Source organism: Sapajus apella, unplaced genomic scaffold (assembly GCF_009761245.1).
Source record: "Sapajus apella isolate SASKATOON/1434 unplaced genomic scaffold, GSC_monkey_1.0 scaffold44, whole genome shotgun sequence".
NCBI classification, from domain to species: Eukaryota; Metazoa; Chordata; class Mammalia; order Primates; family Cebidae; genus Sapajus; species Sapajus apella.
This window is the reverse complement of record NW_022436984.1, coordinates 20,297,622-20,317,227: the sequence shown is the minus strand read 5'-3', so window position 1 is coordinate 20,317,227 and position 19,606 is coordinate 20,297,622. Positions and strand designations below refer to the sequence as shown.

At 44.3% G+C, this 19,606-nt stretch overlaps 1 protein-coding gene across 2 annotated transcripts; it reads left to right on the top strand.

The window, feature by feature from the left end:
- The first annotated feature begins 250 nt into the window (after positions 1-250).
- MCFD2 (multiple coagulation factor deficiency 2, ER cargo receptor complex subunit) lies at positions 251-12,577 on the top strand. 2 transcript variants are annotated; one of them, XM_032239483.1, is made up of 4 exons: positions 251-405; positions 7,094-7,248; positions 8,299-8,458; positions 10,741-12,577. In XM_032239483.1, exons 1-4 carry the CDS (start codon positions 256-258, stop codon positions 10,870-10,872), a joined length of 597 nt encoding a protein of 198 aa, XP_032095374.1. In that variant the 5' UTR covers positions 251-255; the 3' UTR covers positions 10,873-12,577. The 2 variants fall into 2 exon arrangements, with proteins under 2 accessions (XP_032095374.1, XP_032095375.1); XM_032239484.1 differs by lacking the exon at positions 7,094-7,248 and having other exon boundaries at positions 288-405.
- Positions 12,578-19,606: the final 7,029 nt, after the last annotated feature.

The following is a 19,606-nucleotide window of genomic DNA, read 5'->3' as shown; positions in this document are numbered from 1 at the left end:
GAGTCCGCCCCAGCCGCCATCCTACGTTCCACGTGGAATTACACTCCTGAGGGCTTCCGGAGTTGCCTAGCAAACTGCTGGACCCCTAGAGCATCCAGCAGCCCAACTGGAGTGGAACCGAGTGTCGCCTTCGAGAAAGCACGTAGGAGGACTGCCTCAGTCCCGCCAACGTTGGGCGCCGGCCATTACACGTGGACTTACGGGAGCCGTCCTCACAGCCAGCCGCGGGGCAGCGGGAGGGGCCCCGCGTCGCCAATGAGCGGGCGACGCGGACTGCGCGTGTGCAGAGCAGGCCGGATGGGACGGGGGCGGGGCGGAGCGAAGCCGAGAAAGAGCGTTCTGGGGACGGGGGCTGGCAAGGCTCACGCTCCGAAGGACTTCGCGACTGCGGCGGAGACCATAAGGGTGAGTAAACCAGCGCGCAGTCCGCAGGGGTCGGAATCCCGGCTCCTGTCTTGCGAGTTGGGGGTTTGGGCTCAAGATGAGAGGCAGGAGCAGCCTGGGGGCTGGGGCTGGGTCTCCAGGCTGTCCTGGGACGCTTAGCCAGCTGGGAGCACGGCCTTTCTCCCGGGGCCGAAGCCTGTGTCCCACCGCTAGCTCTGGAGCTAGACGGGGCCGGCTGGGCAGATCTCCGCCCCCTTCTCTGGTCCCTGGGGGCTAGGATCGGCCTGTGGGACCAGCTGTTCCGGGTGGATGCTGCTCCTGCCTTGGCGCAAAAGCAGCGGGCCGGAGGCGTTACTTTCTGTCTGTTCCTGGTTCCCATATCTTCCTCTGGGGGAGACCACAGGTCCTGTCGGGCCCGGCGGGGGAAGCTGATCTCCTGTTGTGTTTCCTTTCTGGGCATGACACTGCCATCTACCCAGGTGCCCAAGCCAGAAACCTCGGCGTCATTCTCACCTGCTGCACTCCTTTACCCACCCACATCTAATCCCTTGCAGAGCTGTCTTGGATACGTTCATTCTCCACTCCCATGCCTCTGCCCTACCTAGTTCAGGCCACCTTTTCTCCTCTGGACCACCCCAGTATCTTCCTGATGATCCCTGCATCTCTTCTTGATCCTCTGTAGTTTGTTCTATTCAGAGGAGCCAGACCCATGGTCTTAAAACAGAAATCTGATCATGTCACCAGAATCGTCCTCCTATTCCCTTGCCGCCCTTCTGTGGATTCTCATTTCTCTTCCAACCTCTTGAACAGGGCTTGCAAAGCCCTTCATGACCTGTCTTCTTTTAACTTTAGATTCATTTGATTCGACTCTACTGTGTTTCCGACTATACCGAATCTTTTTTGGTTCTTAGATCAGAACAAGTTCCTTCTGGACTTACATGTTCCTTCAATATGTTCCTTATGTCTGAGGCACTGTCCTTTGGTTAAAATAATCCTTATCCTTCATGTATTACTTAAGGTGTGACTCGGGGCTTTTGTGGTACCCCATGGGTGTCTGCCTGCTGGTCTCTCTTTTCTACCAGGCTGTAATCTATGTGAGAGGAGTTTGTTGAGGTCACAGTGCTATCTTCAGTACCTTGTGCTGTTGGTACAGTAATTAAATGTATAAATGAAGCATGGGTGCTCCTTGGGCTCCCCAGATGAACAAATAGATCAAGTTATTAACATTAAATGCCTGCTTTTCTAGAACCAATTCTCAGCCCTCATCCCGTGTTGAGATTTCCTTAGCCTGGGAAGTTGGTTATTTTCTTGCCTTCAGTCCAGGACCATGACAGGGGTAAGTGAGAAAGTACTGGTCAGAGTTTTTCTTTGGCATTGGCTGTGGGTACAGGATGTCTGGATGTTGGTGAGTGTGGCTGCTTTGGGTTTGAATTCTTAAGGGCCCCTGATCTGAGTGAGAAGCTGCTACCAGCTGCTGGCAGGAAGGCTGGCTCCAAACTCTTAGTGCTGAGAGGAGTAATGACACAAAAGGAGGGAAGGGTTGGGCCAGGTCAAACCACTGGAAGGCTCCAAAGGAAGTTCCATCTTAGGCTAGATCCACTGTGGGATAGGGAACCATACACATAGGTGCCAAGACTCACTGCCCTTATTCAACCATGAGCCAGGTCAGCTCAGCAGAGATCAGTAAGGTAAATGAGAGAAGAGATAGGGTCTTGACTCTCAGAGAGAGAGGAAAAGAGAAAAATGGAAAAGGAGAACAACCTGTGATCATAGGTTCAGGTCAAATGAATGTGAGAGGCTGCAGACTGAGGTCAGATGAGAGAGCAATTGATGTTGGCTGGAAAATCCTGAGGTGACATTTGAGCCGTCCTGAAAGGAAGGTGGAGATGGACAGATGGAATCAGTCAGAGCAGAGGCTATGGTACAGGAAGACACTGGCAGAGCCGGAGGGGAGCTCTGTGACAGCCAAGGCACTGGGAAACCTGCTGCTGCTGCTGGTCCAGCACTTCCCTCCCAGGACTGATGCTGCGCCTTGTGAGGGCTGTCTCAAGGTATGGGTTGTGCTCTGAAGTCCCTTTGCAGAAATTTCTCCTCCCTTGGGATTTTCTTCAGCGTGGCCTTTATCATTTCCTAAAGAAGGACAGTGAGCTGGGGCTTATCTTCAGGCTGTTTGCCCATGGCCTTGACCTAAGTGGTTAGAGCATGGATGATGCAACCTGTTATTTGGGCAGAGGAAGTTGCTTATGCTTTCTTTTGTTTTTTTTCTTTTTTCTTTTTTTTTTTTTTTTTCTTTGAGACGGAGTTTCACTCATGTTACCCAGGCTGGAGTGCAATGGCGCAATCTCGGCTCACCGCAACCTCCGCCTCCTGGGTTCAGGCAATTCTCCTGCCTCAGCCTCCTGAGTAGCTGGGATTACAGGCACGTGCCACCATGCCCAGCTAATTTTTTGTATTTTTAGTAGAGACGGGGTTTCACCATGTTGACCAGGATGGTCTTGATCTCTTGACCTCGTGATCCACCCGCCTCGGCCTCCCAAAGTGCTGGGATTACAGGCTTGAGCCACCGCGCCCGGCGCTTATGCTTTCTTTTGACTGTGAGCAGTTTAATTTGTTAGGTGGCAGTTAGATTCCCTGTTTTCTATCTTTCCCTCCCTCCCTTCCTCCCTCCCTCCCCCAACTTCCTTCCTTCCTTTCTTCCTTTCTCTCTCTCTCTCTCTCTCTCTTTTTTTTTTTTTAATTAGAAACGCAGTCTTGCCGTGTTGTCCAGGCTGGTCTTGAACTCCTGGGCTCAAATGATCCACTTGCTTAAGCCTCTCAAAGTATTGAGATTACAGGCATGAGCCACCATGCCCAGCAAGATTCCCTGTTTTCAATACGCCACTTGGAGGGGTTTTTTTCTGTGTGTTTATTGATTTGTTTTTTGTTGGATTCTAATGGTTAGAAACCTGCAACAGCAAACCAAAATGAGACAAGTTCAAAATCTATGGTTCTTGGCCTTTATCCTGCCTCCCTTAAAGAAGGGATCATTTGGACTCATAGTTACTATATTATCAATCACTTGGTTGCTTTTTGGTGTTATCTAAATAGAATACCCCCTGCCCCCAACACACACACACTGAATTGATGTACTAAGCATCCACTCACATAGTTGAAGGAAATGGTGCCATGGGTTCCATGATAGATATCTCCAAAAGAAAACTTTCATCTTCAGTTACAGTGATATTAAAAATTGGCAGCATATCTGCAAGGGTGGTAATCTCCCCAGCTCCCTAAGGACCATGGCACATATGCTAAGAACCAGCTGCTTCTGTTCCAGGCACTGTGCCTGATGTTGGGAATATGGATTTAGTCCAAGCCTTCTTGAATCCAGTCCAGCAAGGGGCACTGACGAGTAATCAAGGCAGTTTTTCAAGAATTCATTCACACACACACACACACACACACACACACACACACACACACAAAAGAAAATAAAGAATTCATTTGCCGCTGTCATTAACTATGGATGGGAGCCTTCTGAAAGGAAGCACTTGGGGGCAGTATACCTACCTAGACTTGAAACTGAAAAGGCCTTACTGGAGAAAGGGACATCTGATGTAAATGAGACTGAAAGGCTTGGGAGGAGCTGGATTCTCTTCTCTGATCCCTCCTGTCCCGGAACTCTAAGATGTGTGGTCAGAACAGGTTTTTCTGCTCTGGCCTAGGCAGTCACTGCTAGGAGTAACCTCAAACCTTGTTTTCTGGTACCAGGTACGGTGGCAGTGGCCTTGTCAGGGTCTGGACACTTTTTTTTTTTTTTGAGACAGAGTCTCACTCTGTTGCCCAGACTGGAGTGCAGTGGTGTGATCTTGGCTCACTGCAACCTCCGACTCCTGGGTTCAGGCGATTCTTATGCCTCAGCCTCTCAAATAACTGGGATTACAGGCATGAGCCACCACGCCTGGCAAATCAAATTTATTTGTATTTTTAGTAGAGATGGCGTTTTGCCATGTTGGCCAGGCTGGTCTTGAACTCCTGACCTCAAGTGATCTACCTGCCTCGGCCTTCCAAAGTGCTGGGATCATAGGCATGCACCACTGTGCCTGGCCAGTGTCTGGGCACTTTTATTTGGTAAAATTGGAAGTGTAGTTTCTGGGTGTTTCTGAATTATTTTCTGGAAATAACCAGAAACTCTTTTTTAATCCCATCCATATAGTATTGGGACAGAATTATGGAATAGATTAAATACATATTCATTAAAAAAAGAATGTAGAATTTTTAGAAGCAGTAGAAAAATAAAAAGGAAGGCAAGGCGTAGTGGCTCACGCCTGTAATCCTTGCACTTTGGGAGAGCGAGGCGAGCAGATCATGAGGTCAGGAGTTCAAGACCAGCCTGGCCAAAATGGTAAAACCCCATCTCTTCTAAAAATACAAAAATTAGCCATGCATGGTGGTACAAACTGTAGTCCCAGCTACTCGAGAGGCTGAGGTAGGAGAATTGCTTGAACTGGGGAGGCAGAGGTTGCAGTGAGCCGAGATCACACCACTGCACTCCAGCCTGGTGACAGAGCAAGACTCCATCTCAAAAAAAGAAAAAAATTCTAATCTCATGTCTCAAGATAATCAGTTATTAGTTTGTGTATGAAATATACATTTTTATTTTACAAAAGTGTGTCATTCTTTATAGATTTTTTATAGCCCGTTCTTTCTCATTTAATATATATTGAGCATTCTTTCTTATTACCTATGACAGATTGCTTTTTTTGTAAACTATGGATATAAAGGGTCTGAGACAGATTGCATCTTGTTGTCACTGTTTAGTAGTAGATGCTGGCTGCTTTTTAGCACCCTGGAAGTTTCTTCCCTTTTTCCAGTGGGGGGGTGGGGACGGGGTCTCACTTTGTTACCCAACCTAGAGTGTACTACAGCCTTGAACTCCTGGGCTCAAACAGTCCTCTTATTTCAGCCTCCTGAGTGGCTGGTACCATAGGGATGCAGTGCTACACTCAGCTGATTTTTTATTTTTTGTAGAGATGGGGTCTTGCTGTGTTGTCCAGGCTGACCTCAAACCCCTGGCCTCAAGTGATCCTCCTGCATCAGCCTCCCAAAGTGCTGGGATTACAAGTGTGAGCCCCCGTGCCTGGCCTACCATGGAAGTTAGACATCCCAGTGACTATTGTCTCCTTTAAGGAAGGGGCCACTGGAAGCAATACTGGTAATGGGAAAAATGGATTTGGGAAGTTTTCCTAAGAGTTGTAGGGTGACACACTCTCAGGGTTCTGCCCCAAGAGCCTTTTAGGATGGGTAAGAGAGGCTGTGACACCTGCCTCCCAGCCCCAGGCACAGAGACAGCTGCAGCTTCTGAATTGAGCTCTGTGTGTAGCATGTGTAAGATGATGACCAGTACCTTATGGTTAATCTTTACCACTGCTGGTTTTGGGCTGTGGGTTACAATTGGCCTGTTAGACATTGCTGGCCTTGTTATCTGGCAGAATCTGTTTTGCCTTTTGGGAAGTGAATATTTGGTCAGGTCTTTTGTTTTTGTATGTAGGTCGCCCGGCTGTCTTCCACCTTCCTTTTTGAGGTCAGTCTGTCAGCCCTAGGATGGACCAGGACTTTCCGTTGAACCAACAGTTATTAAAGGCCTGCCTGACCCTTGGTGGGGAATACTGATGGGAATAAAGTTCTCCCTGCCCTTTGAGAGCTTGCTGTATAGCTGACTGTGTCGTCTTGTTGACCACAATTCCAAGTGCGGCCAAACCCTGGGAGTCCCTGACGGAATCCTGATTTCTCTGTAACTTTCCTTTCCAGTGCTTGCTCAACGTGGTTAAGTTACTTGCCACTGTCACTGCCCAGGAGTTAAGGTGCTCTTCTCCATGTCCCCTGCCGCAGACCTCTATCTGACCTGCCTTACCACTTTCCTCGGCTACCACCTCCAGCCTCCAGTCTTGCTCTCGCCACTTCATGCCTTCCCCACTGTGCCGCCAGATGATTCGTTCTGAAACCAAGATCTAATCTTACCTCCCAATCATGAATTGTAAGAGACTCTCCTCCCTTTCTCTGCAGGAGATGTCAAGTCCTTGCCTAGTGTGCAAAGCCCCCAGTGCAGCCTGTTCAGCCCTTGCGGCCACCTGTCCTGTCTGCTTCCTGCCCGCTAGGCTGCAGCCCAGCTTAAATACTTGTAGTTTCTTTCCTGCTTGTGGGCACTTGCCGCTCTGCTCCCACCATTCCTGTAGTCCTTCAGTCCCTGCACGTCTGTCCAGGCCCAGCTGAAGTGTCATCAGCTCTATCAGCTCTGTCTGATTTTCCTTCACCCGGAGGAGATTTTTTTCCCCCGAACTCCTAGAGGGTTTTCTTTTTCTCTGATATTCTGGTATAACTCGCTGGCTGCCTTTCTTGGTGCTCTTGATAGAAAGTATTTCCTTCAGTGGACCATAGCTTCTGGGAGGCAGGAATAATCTTCCAGACTGTTCAAGCTTTCACAGTATTGCTTGGCACTCTACAGGCACTTCAGGAAACCTCATGAACCTTCCCCTGCCATTTGATTGACCTGGAATGCCCAGGGTCATCCCGAAATCTCATAGCAGAGCTGGTGTTGGGCCCCATTTGACAAGCTCTCTTCCTAGCCTCACTGCTTCATCAGGTTTCCCAGGATCATACCGTGTCAAGCCCTGAACGAAACCTTTGCTCTGATGCTCTACCTTCCTCTTCTGTGTTTCCCATCTCACAGATATTGGTGACCATGAGATCCCTGCTCAGAACCCCCTTCCTGTGTAGCCTGCTCTGGGCCTTTTGTGCCCCAGGCACCAGGGCTGAGGAGCCTGCAGCCAGCTTCTCCCATCCCGGCAGCATGGGCCTGGATAAGAACACAGTGCACGACCAAGAGTACGTATTCAGCCCGGGCTGTGGTCCAGGGGCTTCCCCATCATCTGCAGCAGAGCTAGCAGCAAGGGCACGCTCAGTCCTCCTTTTCTTCTTCCTGATTATATGGCTCCTTGACATTCTTCAAGGATGATTCTTATTCCTTATTGCCACCTATAAGTCAGGTATTCATTTTTCATCATTGTATCACAGGTGGAAGATCTTTAGGCCCAAATGGGACAGATTACTCGTCTGAATCCAGTCTCTCTTTTTTTCCCCACTGACAGACACACACACATACAAATAGACACACAGGTACACATACACAGCCGTAGAAGAATCCAGAAAATAGCTAAGGTTTCTTGACTCTAACAGGACTTTTTTTTTTTCGACACATTCAAACATTGAATCATTTGTTGCAGCTTTTGTCTTGGGCCAGTCAGCCTCACACATTACACTTTGTTATCCTTTGTTTATAAGGCTGGGTGCAGTGGCTTACACCTGTAATCCCAGCACTTTGGGAGGCCGAGGCAGGTGGATTGCTTGAGCCCAGGAATTTGAGACCAGCCTAGGCAATGTAGTAAAAGCCTATCTCTACTAAAAATACAAAAAATTAGCTGGGTGTGGTGGTGCATGCCTGTGGTCCCAGCTACTTAGGGGGCCGAAGTGGGAGAATCACCTGAGCTTGGAAAGTTGAGGCTACAGTGAGCTGAGATCACAGTACTACACTCCAGCCTGGGTGGCAGAGTAAAACCCTGTCTCAAAAACAGAAACACTGTTTTAAAAAACCTATTTTTAAATTGGTGACCTGAAAATATTATAACAAAATTCTAATAATAAAGAGGAAAGAACACCCTAATCCTGCCAGCAAACCAAGTGACCTGTTTGACTTTTCCTGCTCCCCTCAAGGCCCTGTCTATCTCTATGTAATCTTTGAGTGTGGTCTGCCACTGTTTGTATTTGTTTTTCCGAGCTGGAGAAAGTTTAAGATTTTGAACTTTTCAGAGTCTTTAAGATTTTAGCATGATCCCAGTGTCTCTGCCAATTGGCCTGAATCTGATTGTTGATTTTTAGACATATCATGGAACATCTAGAAGGTGTCATCAACAAACCAGAGGCAGAGATGTCGCCACAAGAACTGCAGCTCCATTACTTCAAAATGCATGATTATGATGGCAATAATTTGCTTGATGGCCTAGAACTCTCCACAGCCATCACTCATGTCCATAAGGAGGTAGGTCTGGTGGTGACTTGAGGGGCTGTATCACAGAAAGGCCTCCCTTTGGTAATTTGGTTCCCAGTCTTGTTGACTTATGTTGTCCTTATGTGCCAAGAGTGCTGTTTCTTCATGGGCATAGTGGCTTACATCTGTAATCCCAGCACTTTGGGAGGCCAAAGTGGGAAGATCACTTGATTTAGGAGTTCAAGACCAGCCTTGGCAATATAGTGAGACCCTGTCTCTACAAAACAAAACAAAAACTAAAAAATTAGCCAGGCCTGGTAGTGCATGCCTGTAGTTCCAGGTACTCAGGAGGCTAAGGTGGAAGGATTGCTTGAGCCCAGAATATTGAGGCTACTGTAGGCCATAATCATGCCACTATACTTCAGCCTGAGGAAGAGAGCGAGGCCTTGTCTCAAAAAAGAAAAAAAAAAGGTGCTGCTGCTTCTTTCTTTTCTCTGTTCTGCCTCTTGCCTCTTTCTGTTCAACGATCCTCTCCACAAAGGATAACTTGCTAAAGTCCCAGGGCTGGGCATTTGTATCTTTAAGTGCTACAGGCATTTCTGTTACACACCGGAGTATGAGAGCCAGTGCCTAAAAGACAACATTCAAACTTCAGAGCAAGGGAGAAGTTATTTCATTTGGGAAGAATGGTGAATTGAGACCAATGGATTCAGGGACATGGCAATAGTTGAGGGCTTTTGTTTTACTGTACAGTGCTCTGAAGTTTCTGAAGCACTTTCAAGTAGGTTAGAGATCTCGTTGGATCTTTGCAACATCTTGAGTAGTCAGTGACAGGCATTGTTAATACTTTGATTTTCAGTGGCATGTGCCTATAGCCCCAGCTAGCTACTCATGGGGCTGAGGTAGGAGCATAACTTGAGCCTGAGAGGTCGAGGCTGTGGCGAGCTGTTATCTTGCCACTGAACTCCAGCCTAGGCAACAGAGCAAGACCCTGTCTCAGAAAACAAAACAAAAAAAAACAAACAAACCCTCCCATTTTTTAGGTGAAGAAACTGAAATCAAGATCTTGTGCCAGGCTGGGCACGGTTGCTCATGCCTATAATCCCAGAACTTTGAGAGGTTGAGGCAGGAGGATTACTGGAGCCCAAGGAGTTCAAGACCAACCTGGGCAGCATGGCAAAATCCCCTCTCTACAAAAATTAGCTGGGCATGGTGGTGCTCACCTGTAGTCCCAGCTACTGGGGTGGTGGGGGATGGGGGGGTAGGGTGGTGGAACACCAGAGCCCAGAGGTTGAGGCTGCAGCGAGCTATGATCATGCTATTGGACTCCAGCCTGGGTGACAGAGTCAGACCCTATCTCCAAAAAAAAAAAAAAATCCTTGTGCCTCCACATTTAATGTCATTCCCCCTCTGCCACACTGCCCTCTGTAGAGAGGAAGCAAGGCAAAGTTAGCCAGGTGAGTGGGATTACATGGGCTACTAGGAGTGCAGGTGATGTTTGAAGACAGCAGGGAGCATGAATGGTTTTGCACAGGACAATGGCATTGTTTAGGGAAGATCCTTGGCTGTGGGAGACAGACCGAAGGACATGAGGAGAGACTAGTATTAGGTGGAGGAATTGGGGCTCAGCAGTCCTGGCAGATGAGGATGGTGGTGGTGACAGGAGAAGGAAGGGTGAATGTGGGAGATGTGGCAAAGGAAGAACCAGCCAAGGATCTGAGTGGCCTCAGCTTATTACCTGGCTCCTGGAGCATGGAAAATACTTTCTTTTCAAAGAAAGTTCTGCTGATTGGCAGTGCCTTCTTTCTCTTGTTTTGATGCCAACTTGTTGTCCAATTCATCACTGTTTCCATTTTATCAGACAAATTTGTATGCAGAGCTGACCCTCAGGAGGACTGGCACTTTTCCAATTAGAAAAGAATGAGCTGTAATGAAACAAATAAGCAAGAGCCTATTTTGAAGGGCTTTCTTTTAACTGGCAAATGTAATTTCTAAATTGGATTATTATAAATTGACTCAATATCTAATATATATTCTCTCTATATGTAGAATATATACAGAGAGTAGAATAGAGAGAGAATATATATAGACTACAGAGATAGAATATATATTCTGTATATATAGAGAGAGAATATATAGATAGATTCCTAGAAGTAGCCCCATACTCCATTGAAAGTTTTTAGACACATACGAGCATGGACATTTTGTTGTTTTTGTTTTGTTTTGTTTTTAATAAATATTGCCCATGAAAGAGCATGGATATTTTGCACATTAGCAAAGCACTTCTTCCAGTAAAATGTGCAACTCATTATTGTCTAATTTGTATTTTGTAGGAAGGGAGTGAACAGCCACCACTAATGAGTGAAGATGAACTGATTAATATAATAGATGGCGTTTTGAGAGATGATGACAAGAACAATGATGGATACATTGACTATGCTGAATTTGCAAAATCACTGCAATAGATGTTATTTGGCCATCTCCTGGTTATATGCAAATGTGACCTGTGATAATGTGATTGAACACTTTAGTAATGCAAAATAACTCATTTCCAACTACCGCTGCAGCATTTTGGTAAAAACCTGTAGCAATTTTTTACACTGGGGCAAGAAGAGATCAAGAGAAATGAAAGAGAAGCGAAATGGGACATCTAATAGTCTCTAAGTGCTATTAAATACCTTATTGGACAAGGGCTTGCTTAAAGCATCTGTATTAGTGTTTTAATGCTGCTGCTAAAGACATACCCAAGACTGGGAAGAAAAAGAGGTTTAATTGGACTTACGGTTCCACATGGCCAGGGAGGCCTCAGAATCATGGCAGGAAGTGAAAGGCACTTCTTACATGGTGGCAAGAAAAAATGAGGAAGAAGCTAAAGCAGAAACCCTTGATAAACCCATCAGATCTCATGAGACTTATTCACTGTTATGAGAATAGCATGGGAAAGACCAGCCCCCATGATTCAATTACCTCTCCCTGAGTCCCTCCCACAACACATGGGAATTCTGGGAGTTACAATTCAAGTTGAGATTTGGGTGGGGAACACAGCCCAACCATATCAGCATCCTTTCAAGAATATTGGATAATTGGAGCTGAGTACTCAGGAACTTGACTATAGTAGAATACTGCTAATTGCTTAATTTTAATTCACATTACCTGAAAAGAAAACAACAGGCTTTGCTAAGTGGACATTTCAGTAACAGTGAAGGAGTGGAGTGAATGCCAAATGTTTGCCCTGGTGTTTCCTATTTCTTCAGGTAAACACGGTCAGTATTCTGTAAAGTTCTCTGGCCTAAATGATTACTTGCTCTGGGCAAGTGGATATTTATTACGCTATTTCAAAGCCACAGCATAAGAAGAATGTCAAATACTGAGTTCAGCCTAGTCGCAGATGCTAAGATTCTGTATCCTCTGACATTTGGAAATAATACGCTACTGGCTTAAGTGATTACTCTTTTTCAGATTTTCAGGATTTATAAAACTATGGCCTCATCCTTATACTTTATTGCTTTACTGTCTTCTTCAACCTAGAAGAGACCTTGAATTTAAGTGTGTTCTCTAATCAATAGTGTTTTAACTTTCTTAATATTTCTATTTCACTCTTGTTTCTAGGGTTTCTTATTTGCAGTTTAGGAACTATTAGAAACGTCAGGACTTTATCAGCAGGGGTAAAACTACCACCTAACCTAGCCTAAGTAGGAAGTGAAAAGATAATTGACCAAACAATGATTAACCAGATAGAAGCTCTAGTCAGGGGGAATATTGTTGAAGTTACCTCTTTTAGCCTAGATACATGGATTCTTTTCAAATCAGGAAAGATTACAAAAGGAACCCAAAAACCCGTTTAACAGTGTGAATCTTAATAGTATTTGAAAATGAGAAGAAACAGCAGATGGTAGTTTGGTTTATTAGATGTGACAGACATGCTGTAATAGAAAACCTGAAGCGATGATTGAATGGGAAAAAGACTACATAAAATTTGCTGTAAGATATAGACAGACTTATTTTCTTTATTAAAGTATTATAAAACATGTATTTGTAAAAATGGTTTCCTGTGTCAAGTATTTGTGCAGTCAGAGCTGACTTGTAAACTATTCTTGTAATATCTTATTATTTTGAAAGATTTATATGATGAATTCCGGATATATCACCAATAAAACTGATGAAACAAAACCTCGAGCAGTTGATTTTGTTCACATCAGCTTCTTCTCCTGCCACATGAAGGGTGTTTTTAATAGAAATATTCACATGTGCCTGCCCTTATCATAGGTCCTATGACTATCCTTGGCTATACCCTGTTCCTTTTGCTGCGGTAAATTTTCAGAATTCAGTTACTTTCCCCTTTTAGGCACTTTTTCTTCTGAATGAAATCACTTCTGGATCTTCATTCTCTGGCCAAATTTAGATTATGACACCATTCTCTAGGAGAATGAATCGTATTTTTCCCTGGTCTGGTGACTATTTTTACTTTGCCAAAAAAATGTAATTTGATAGCATTATTGAAAACATACCAGGCCCAAGCAAAAAACTGTCTCCCCTGGCATTTTGGGAAGACATATTTTGTTCTGCCTTTTGAAAAGGAAATTATCATTGTGTCCTTCCCCACCCTCTGAGACCCTTGGACCTTGCACTGACTCTTCATCTAGAACTGCCCCTCTGGATGGATCTAGTGAATGGGCTCACAGTCGTTGGCAGCTGGGAGACGGGGAGAAGAAGATCCTCAGACAGTGGAATCATCCCATCAAACAGACAAGGCTGGAACACATTCCTTCTCCATGGATGGCTGCTGTTAGTAACTATTCCATGCTGGCCTTTGTGGTCCTGCTTGCCTGTCTTTCCTTATAGAAAATTCTCCTGATGGGAGAGGTTCCTGGGACATTAGGGACACAGCATGATGGACCCTTCCCTGCACATGCTCTGTAACTCCCACATGTGAGGCCTTGGCTTCTCACAGCCTGCCTCAAGAGTTCTTCGGAATGTTTAAGGAACATCTCTGCACCCCAGTTTCCTTATCTCTAAAATGGAGGTAACTGTATCCAGCAGAGGAAAGAGCATAAGCCTTGGACTCAGGCAGGGCTGAGTTGAAATCCTAGGTCCGTTTCTTAGCACTGAAGTTTCTAGACTTCAGTTTCTCATCTAAGATATAACTTTAATAAAAGTTACCTGCAGAGGGTTAACAGGAGTAGCAAAATGAGAGAAAGTAGATAAAGCACCTAGTGCAGTGCCTGGCACAGAGTAGGTGCTAAATAAACAATCATCTGTTTCCCAATCTGGCTGAAGAGACTGGGCTCCTTCCTCACTGAAAACTGGGGTCTGGAGGGGCTGTGAAGAAATTGTTGACTCTTAAGGGGCAAGGATCAAAGGGTCTTCTCAGCTTCTTATATTCCTCCATATAAATGCTGAGTGAATTAATGGATGAATTAATGAGTGACTGCTCTCAAGGAGAAACTAAGGGTCACGTCAAGTTCAATGAACAACACGAAGACATAGGAGCCAGACCAAAGGACTTTGTGACTCACCTGGTCTGACAGGTGACTGTCTCTTCAGAATACTGCCCAGAAATTGAGCCACCCTCTCCTGCTTGGGGGATGAGAGACCACACTAAAAACAGAACAACAGTGAACTGCATGTGATCACAGCTCCAAAGGTCAGAGCCAGTCTCCCATGCTCTGGGAATGAGGTTAAAGGTTATTTTTCTGGGCAAACCGAATTGCTCCCAGGGAGGGGACCTTCAAGTCGGCACATTTAGGAGTTTCTGTGAAAAATCTGCCTGGCCTCCTCCTCTCCCAGCAGAGAAGCCACCAAACCGAGCCCTTCCATGCCCAGATAGCATCAAATCAGCTTTTTAGTGTTTCACACTTAAATCTGAATGGATTCTTCAGGATCATAAGACAGCCGAAGGAAAGCTGTAAGGTAAAACAGAAACCAAAACAAACAGAAAGGAAACATCAAGGAAACTGAGATAATGTAGAGACTAGAAGATAACTTTTAAAAATTACAATCAGTATCCTCAGAGAAGTGAGACTTCATCACATCCGTGAAACAACATTCAGATGCCAATAAAAAAACGAACAACTGGAAAAAAGAATCTAGAAATAAAAATGATAATACCCCTCTCCCATGCTTTTTCTTAAAAGGGTTAAAACATAAGCTCAGGGAAATCTCTCAGAAAGCAGAACAATAAGACAAATAGATGAGTGATAAGAGAATGGATGAGAAAATAAGAGGATCTATCATGGGCATTTAATATCCAATCAATAGGAGTTACTAGGAAGAAAAGACAAAATGCAATGTGGGGAGGAGAGTAACCAAAACCAACTCAACTTGGAATGAGAAACAAACGGGTCCAGGAGGTGGGAACGTGAGAATTTTTTAGCCAAATTATGAACCGGCTTCAGACCAGAGCAAGTCTAGAGCTCACCCGCCACCAGGCTCTGCTCACCTCCCCATCCTCAGACCTGCATTCTTGGGCTCCACGTAGGGGCAAGATGGCGGCGCCCACTCCAGAGCAACCCCTTCAGCTTAAGAAAAAAGCCCACCATGGCACACCTGTGCCACACACCTATGCCACAGCTGACCTAGAAGGCTCTATGGCATAGTGCTAAGATAATGAACTATGGCGTCAGATTACCTTGGTATCAGTCCTGGTTTTGACACTTATTAGCTGTGTCACTTGGGCATGCTACTTACTGCCTCTATGCCTCAGTTTCCTTATCTGACAACAGGGAAAATAATTATGATATCACCTCATCTGGCTACTGTGAGGGTTAATTGAGTCAACATATATAAAATCCTAACCAGCAAGCCAGGCTAGAGGAAGCACTTTTTCAGCGTCAGCCAGCATCATTATTCTCGGTCTATCCCTGAACTAATCACTGAGGCCAGGGCCATGCCACATAAGCCGGTTGGTTTGGGCCTTGGTTATGTGCTGCATCCTGGGTGAGGGGCTGGAGTTCTACTCATCATAAAATGATTGACAGTGGGGAGGAGGATTTCAGAGAAGGAAATCTGCGTACAGTTACCAGAAGCGGGTGAGGAGCTGCTGCACGGCATGCAGTAGGATGACTGGCAATGGACTATTTGCTTCCTTCAGATAAATCTCCTTCCTCCCCATAGTCCGAGTCTGGTGTTTTGGCCCCACGGCTCTGCTGAGATCATTATTATACTGTATTGGAAGGCTTGGGCCTTCCACAGGGCAGTCCAGAGGCCGTGGGCACCATATTGTCACCTGTGCCCTCACCATCAAGGGGGGAAGCTGTGTTCCCTATTCTTTCTGTCAGCACATCATCATCCAGTTTTGCCCCCTGACTGCCGGGAATCACTCAAACTTACCTCCCGGGAACAAACAGTAGTTTTGAGACATAATCCAGACTAAAACCATTTTAGGAAAACAAAAATTCTTCAGTGATGCGAGGGCCATTTGAACCCATCTACACCTCTCAATGTCTTAACCCAAAGCATCTGCACTGGGGTTGCTTCCCCAGCCATTCCTTACGAACCAGCAGTGCCTGCTTTGCAGGCAGGGGACTGATAGAGCCTTCAGGGGGCTGCTTCCTGAGCAAAAAGGAAGGTCTGCTTACAAAAATTAAGTCACCCACCCAAGGCCTACAGCCAGGAAGAAAGAATGGAAATATGTCAAGAAGGCGCACAAGAGATGAGATGGGAAGCAAATGGGAAGGTCAGCCATGTTCTGGTCTGTGCTCAGGATTCGGTGGCACCAGATGAATTGCAGATGGGGAAGGGGCTGGGAAAGTCTACAGGATATTGTGTGAGGATGAACATTTAGCAGGGGTACCCAAGGGAGGGGAGTTTGTATGTCAAATATAATTGATTTTTACAGTAATGCTCTTTAAAATGTATAAATGTGACATCTTTTCCCATTCTGTGTTTGACTATACAACTGTAATTCACTCTGTCACTCTTGGTGCTACAGGAATAAAATGCTTGTGTTTTATTATAAAAATAACACACTTTCATCAAAGATCATTTGAAAATACAGAATAGAGGATGAATGAAAATACAATCTTTTTAAAAAAAAATTATTACTATTGTTTTTATAAAGTCAGGGTTTCACCATGTTGGTCAGGCTGGTCTTGAACTCTCGACCTCAGGTGATCCACCCACCTTGGCCTCCAAAGTGCTTGGATTACAGGCGTGAGCCACCATACAATTTAATTGTCTGATATAGCCACTGTATTATGATCTATCTCCTTTTGATTTTTTTTTTTCTGTTTCTGTTTCTTACATAGTTGTAATTATGGTATTTTTACAATTGTATGTTTGTTTGTTTGTTTTATCAAAGGCGTGCTCGTGCATAAAACCTTTTCTATTTTTATTATTATTTCTTGAGGAAATTGAATTACTGAGGTTTGAGCAATTTTAAATCTTGGTCAGTATTGCTAAATTGCTGTCCCAAAGAGTTACTCTAAATAAAGTTCATTCACATTGTATATAAAGAGGCTATTTCCTTTAGCTACATTCATAGCATATCCCAACAAGTGTTTCCCTAAACATACAGCAACAAGATATTAGTGCTTTTAAATTTCTGGTCAAATTAGTTCTGTACACACCAGCACTATATATATTTACCATTTTATTCAGTTGTGTTTCTGTCCATTTGTTGATTCATTCATTGGATATTGTGTGTTTGCCATGTAACTACTTTGGTCTAGGATCTGGAGTTAAATACCTTATGAAAAAGAGGGGAAAAAAAAGCCTTTTTGTTTCTAATTTTTATTTTTTGTAGAGACTGGGTCTCACTATGTTTCCCAGGTTGGTCTCGCATTACTAGGCTCAAGCGACCCTTCCATCTCAGCCTTCCAAAGAGCTGTAATTACAGGTGTGAGCCACCATGCCCAGCTTAAAGGCTTCCCCTGAGAATATTTTCATCAGAGGACACAGATATATTTTTGCATAGCATTCTCAATAAAAAGAGCTAAGTCAAATTTCTACCTTAATAGAGAATTCATTATATTAAGAACTCTATCTATCTATCTATCTATCTATCATCTATCTATCTGTTATCTATCATTTCAGCCAGGGAATTAATAGTAGAAACCATGAATTTTTTGGACCTTTAAAAACCAAACAGGACTTCTGCTTCTAGGAAGATGGAGTAGAGGCACTTTCTTCTAATTTTTCTTGCAAATTATGACAAAAACCCTGGACATTATAAAAACAACAACAAGAAGATTCAGAAAAGTGTAGAAAAGAAAGCAGACTGGGACCTTGAGACCTGAGCAACAACATGGCAGTGAGTTCCCTGGTTTTTCCTTTTGCCTCATATATCTGGACTTGGAGCTAAGGAAGCAGGAGCTCAGAAACACCAAAGGATGTAGAAAGGCCCCAACAAAACTTGCTTTACCCAAAGGATAAAGAAAAGGACAAGCAAGACAGAAAGCTTCTAGACAATAACCACTCTACTCCAACCAAACACCACAGGAAGACTGTGGCCCCTCCTGCATCTGTGGCAGCAGAGTAGGGAGCCTCGATTTCCACCCTTACTAGGCCTTGCCAAGGCACCCCTCCTTCTTCCTGCTATGGTAGCATCAGAGGAGGCCAAGGAAGGAGCTGGGATTATCCATGGGTGGTAATGAACCCCACTCCTGCCCACAGGATTGGTGGAGAACACACAAGGAGCCTGGACCCCTAACTATCAGTAATGAGGCTCCTCTTCCCTTCCTGCTGGATGGTGTCAGAAGAGGCCTACTGGAGAGTCAGGACTTTCAGCATTGCCCACAAATAACAAGGTCATGTCCACCACAGTGTCAGAAGAGACCACATGGGAGCCCAGACTCCCACCCCTGCCTAGCAGTAATGAGGAGCAGGGAGCCTGGACACCTGTCAGTGATGTGGTGGCACACCTCCTTTCCCCTGCCAGAGGGGTGTCCTAGAACATCAGCTAAAGCAGAAGGTTTAAATAAGATCTAGTCTTATAATACAAAAATGTCCAGGTTTCAGAAAAAAAAAATTACTCTTCATATCAAGAACCAGTAAGATCATGAACTAAAGGAAAAAAGATGTCAACACTGAGATAACAGACATCAGAATGATCTGATAAAGAATTTAAAGCATCCATAGTTAAAAGTACTTCAGTGAACAATTATGAACATATATAAAACAAATGAAAACAACACATCTCAGCAAATAAATATAAAGAAGATATAAAGAAAAGTCAAATGAAAATTTTAGAACTGAAAAATATAATAATTAAAAAAAAAAAAAACCTCAGTGGATAGGCTCAATGGGAGAATGGAGGGGACAGAGGACAGAATTAATGATTTGGGTGACAGAAGAGTAGGTGTTACCCAGTCTGACCAACAGAGAAAATAGATTGAAAAATGCATGCTCAGAGCCTCAGGGGCCCATGGTCTATAACAAAAGATCTAATATTCCTGTCATTGGAGCTCCAGAAGAAGGGGAAAAAGAGGGTGGGTCTAAAAAATACTCAAAGAAATAATGGATGAAAACTTCATAGATTTGGTGAAAGACATGAAGCTATAAACTTAAGAAGCTGAGTAAACCCCCAAAGAGAGTAAATTTAAATAAGTCTACTCCGAGACACATCATAGTCAAACTTCTGAGAACTAAGGACTAGAGAAAATACTCTTAAAAAGCAGTGCAAGAGAAACAACAGCTCATGTATAAAGGAAAAACAATGGAATGACAGCAGATATCTCATTAGAAACCATGGAGGCCAGAAGGAAGTGGCACAACATTTTTCAAGTGCTGAAAGAACTGTCAATCCAAAATCCTATATCCATTGCAAATATCCTTTAGGAATGAAGGGGAAATCAAGATATCCTCCGTTAAAGGAAAACTAACAGAATTTGTCCCCAGCAGATGTACCCTAAAAGAATGGTGGAAGGAATTCTTTTTGTTATTGTTCTGTTTTGTTGTTGGTGGTATTTTCTTAGCATCTACATTAAGGACACAAACTGAAGGAAATTCCTTAAGCAGAACAACAATACATAAGAGAACCTTAGAATATCAGGAACATGATAAGCAAAAGTATAGATAAACACAAAAGACTTTCCTTCTCTTGAATTTTCAAAATTATGGTTAGTGATTGAAGCAAAAATTGTAACCTGGCCTAATGTTCTAAGTGTATGCAGAGGAGACATTTAAGACAATTATATTGCTAATGGGGGGAGGGTGAAAGAATGTAAAGCCAAGTAAGTTTTCTACATGCCACTTGAAGTG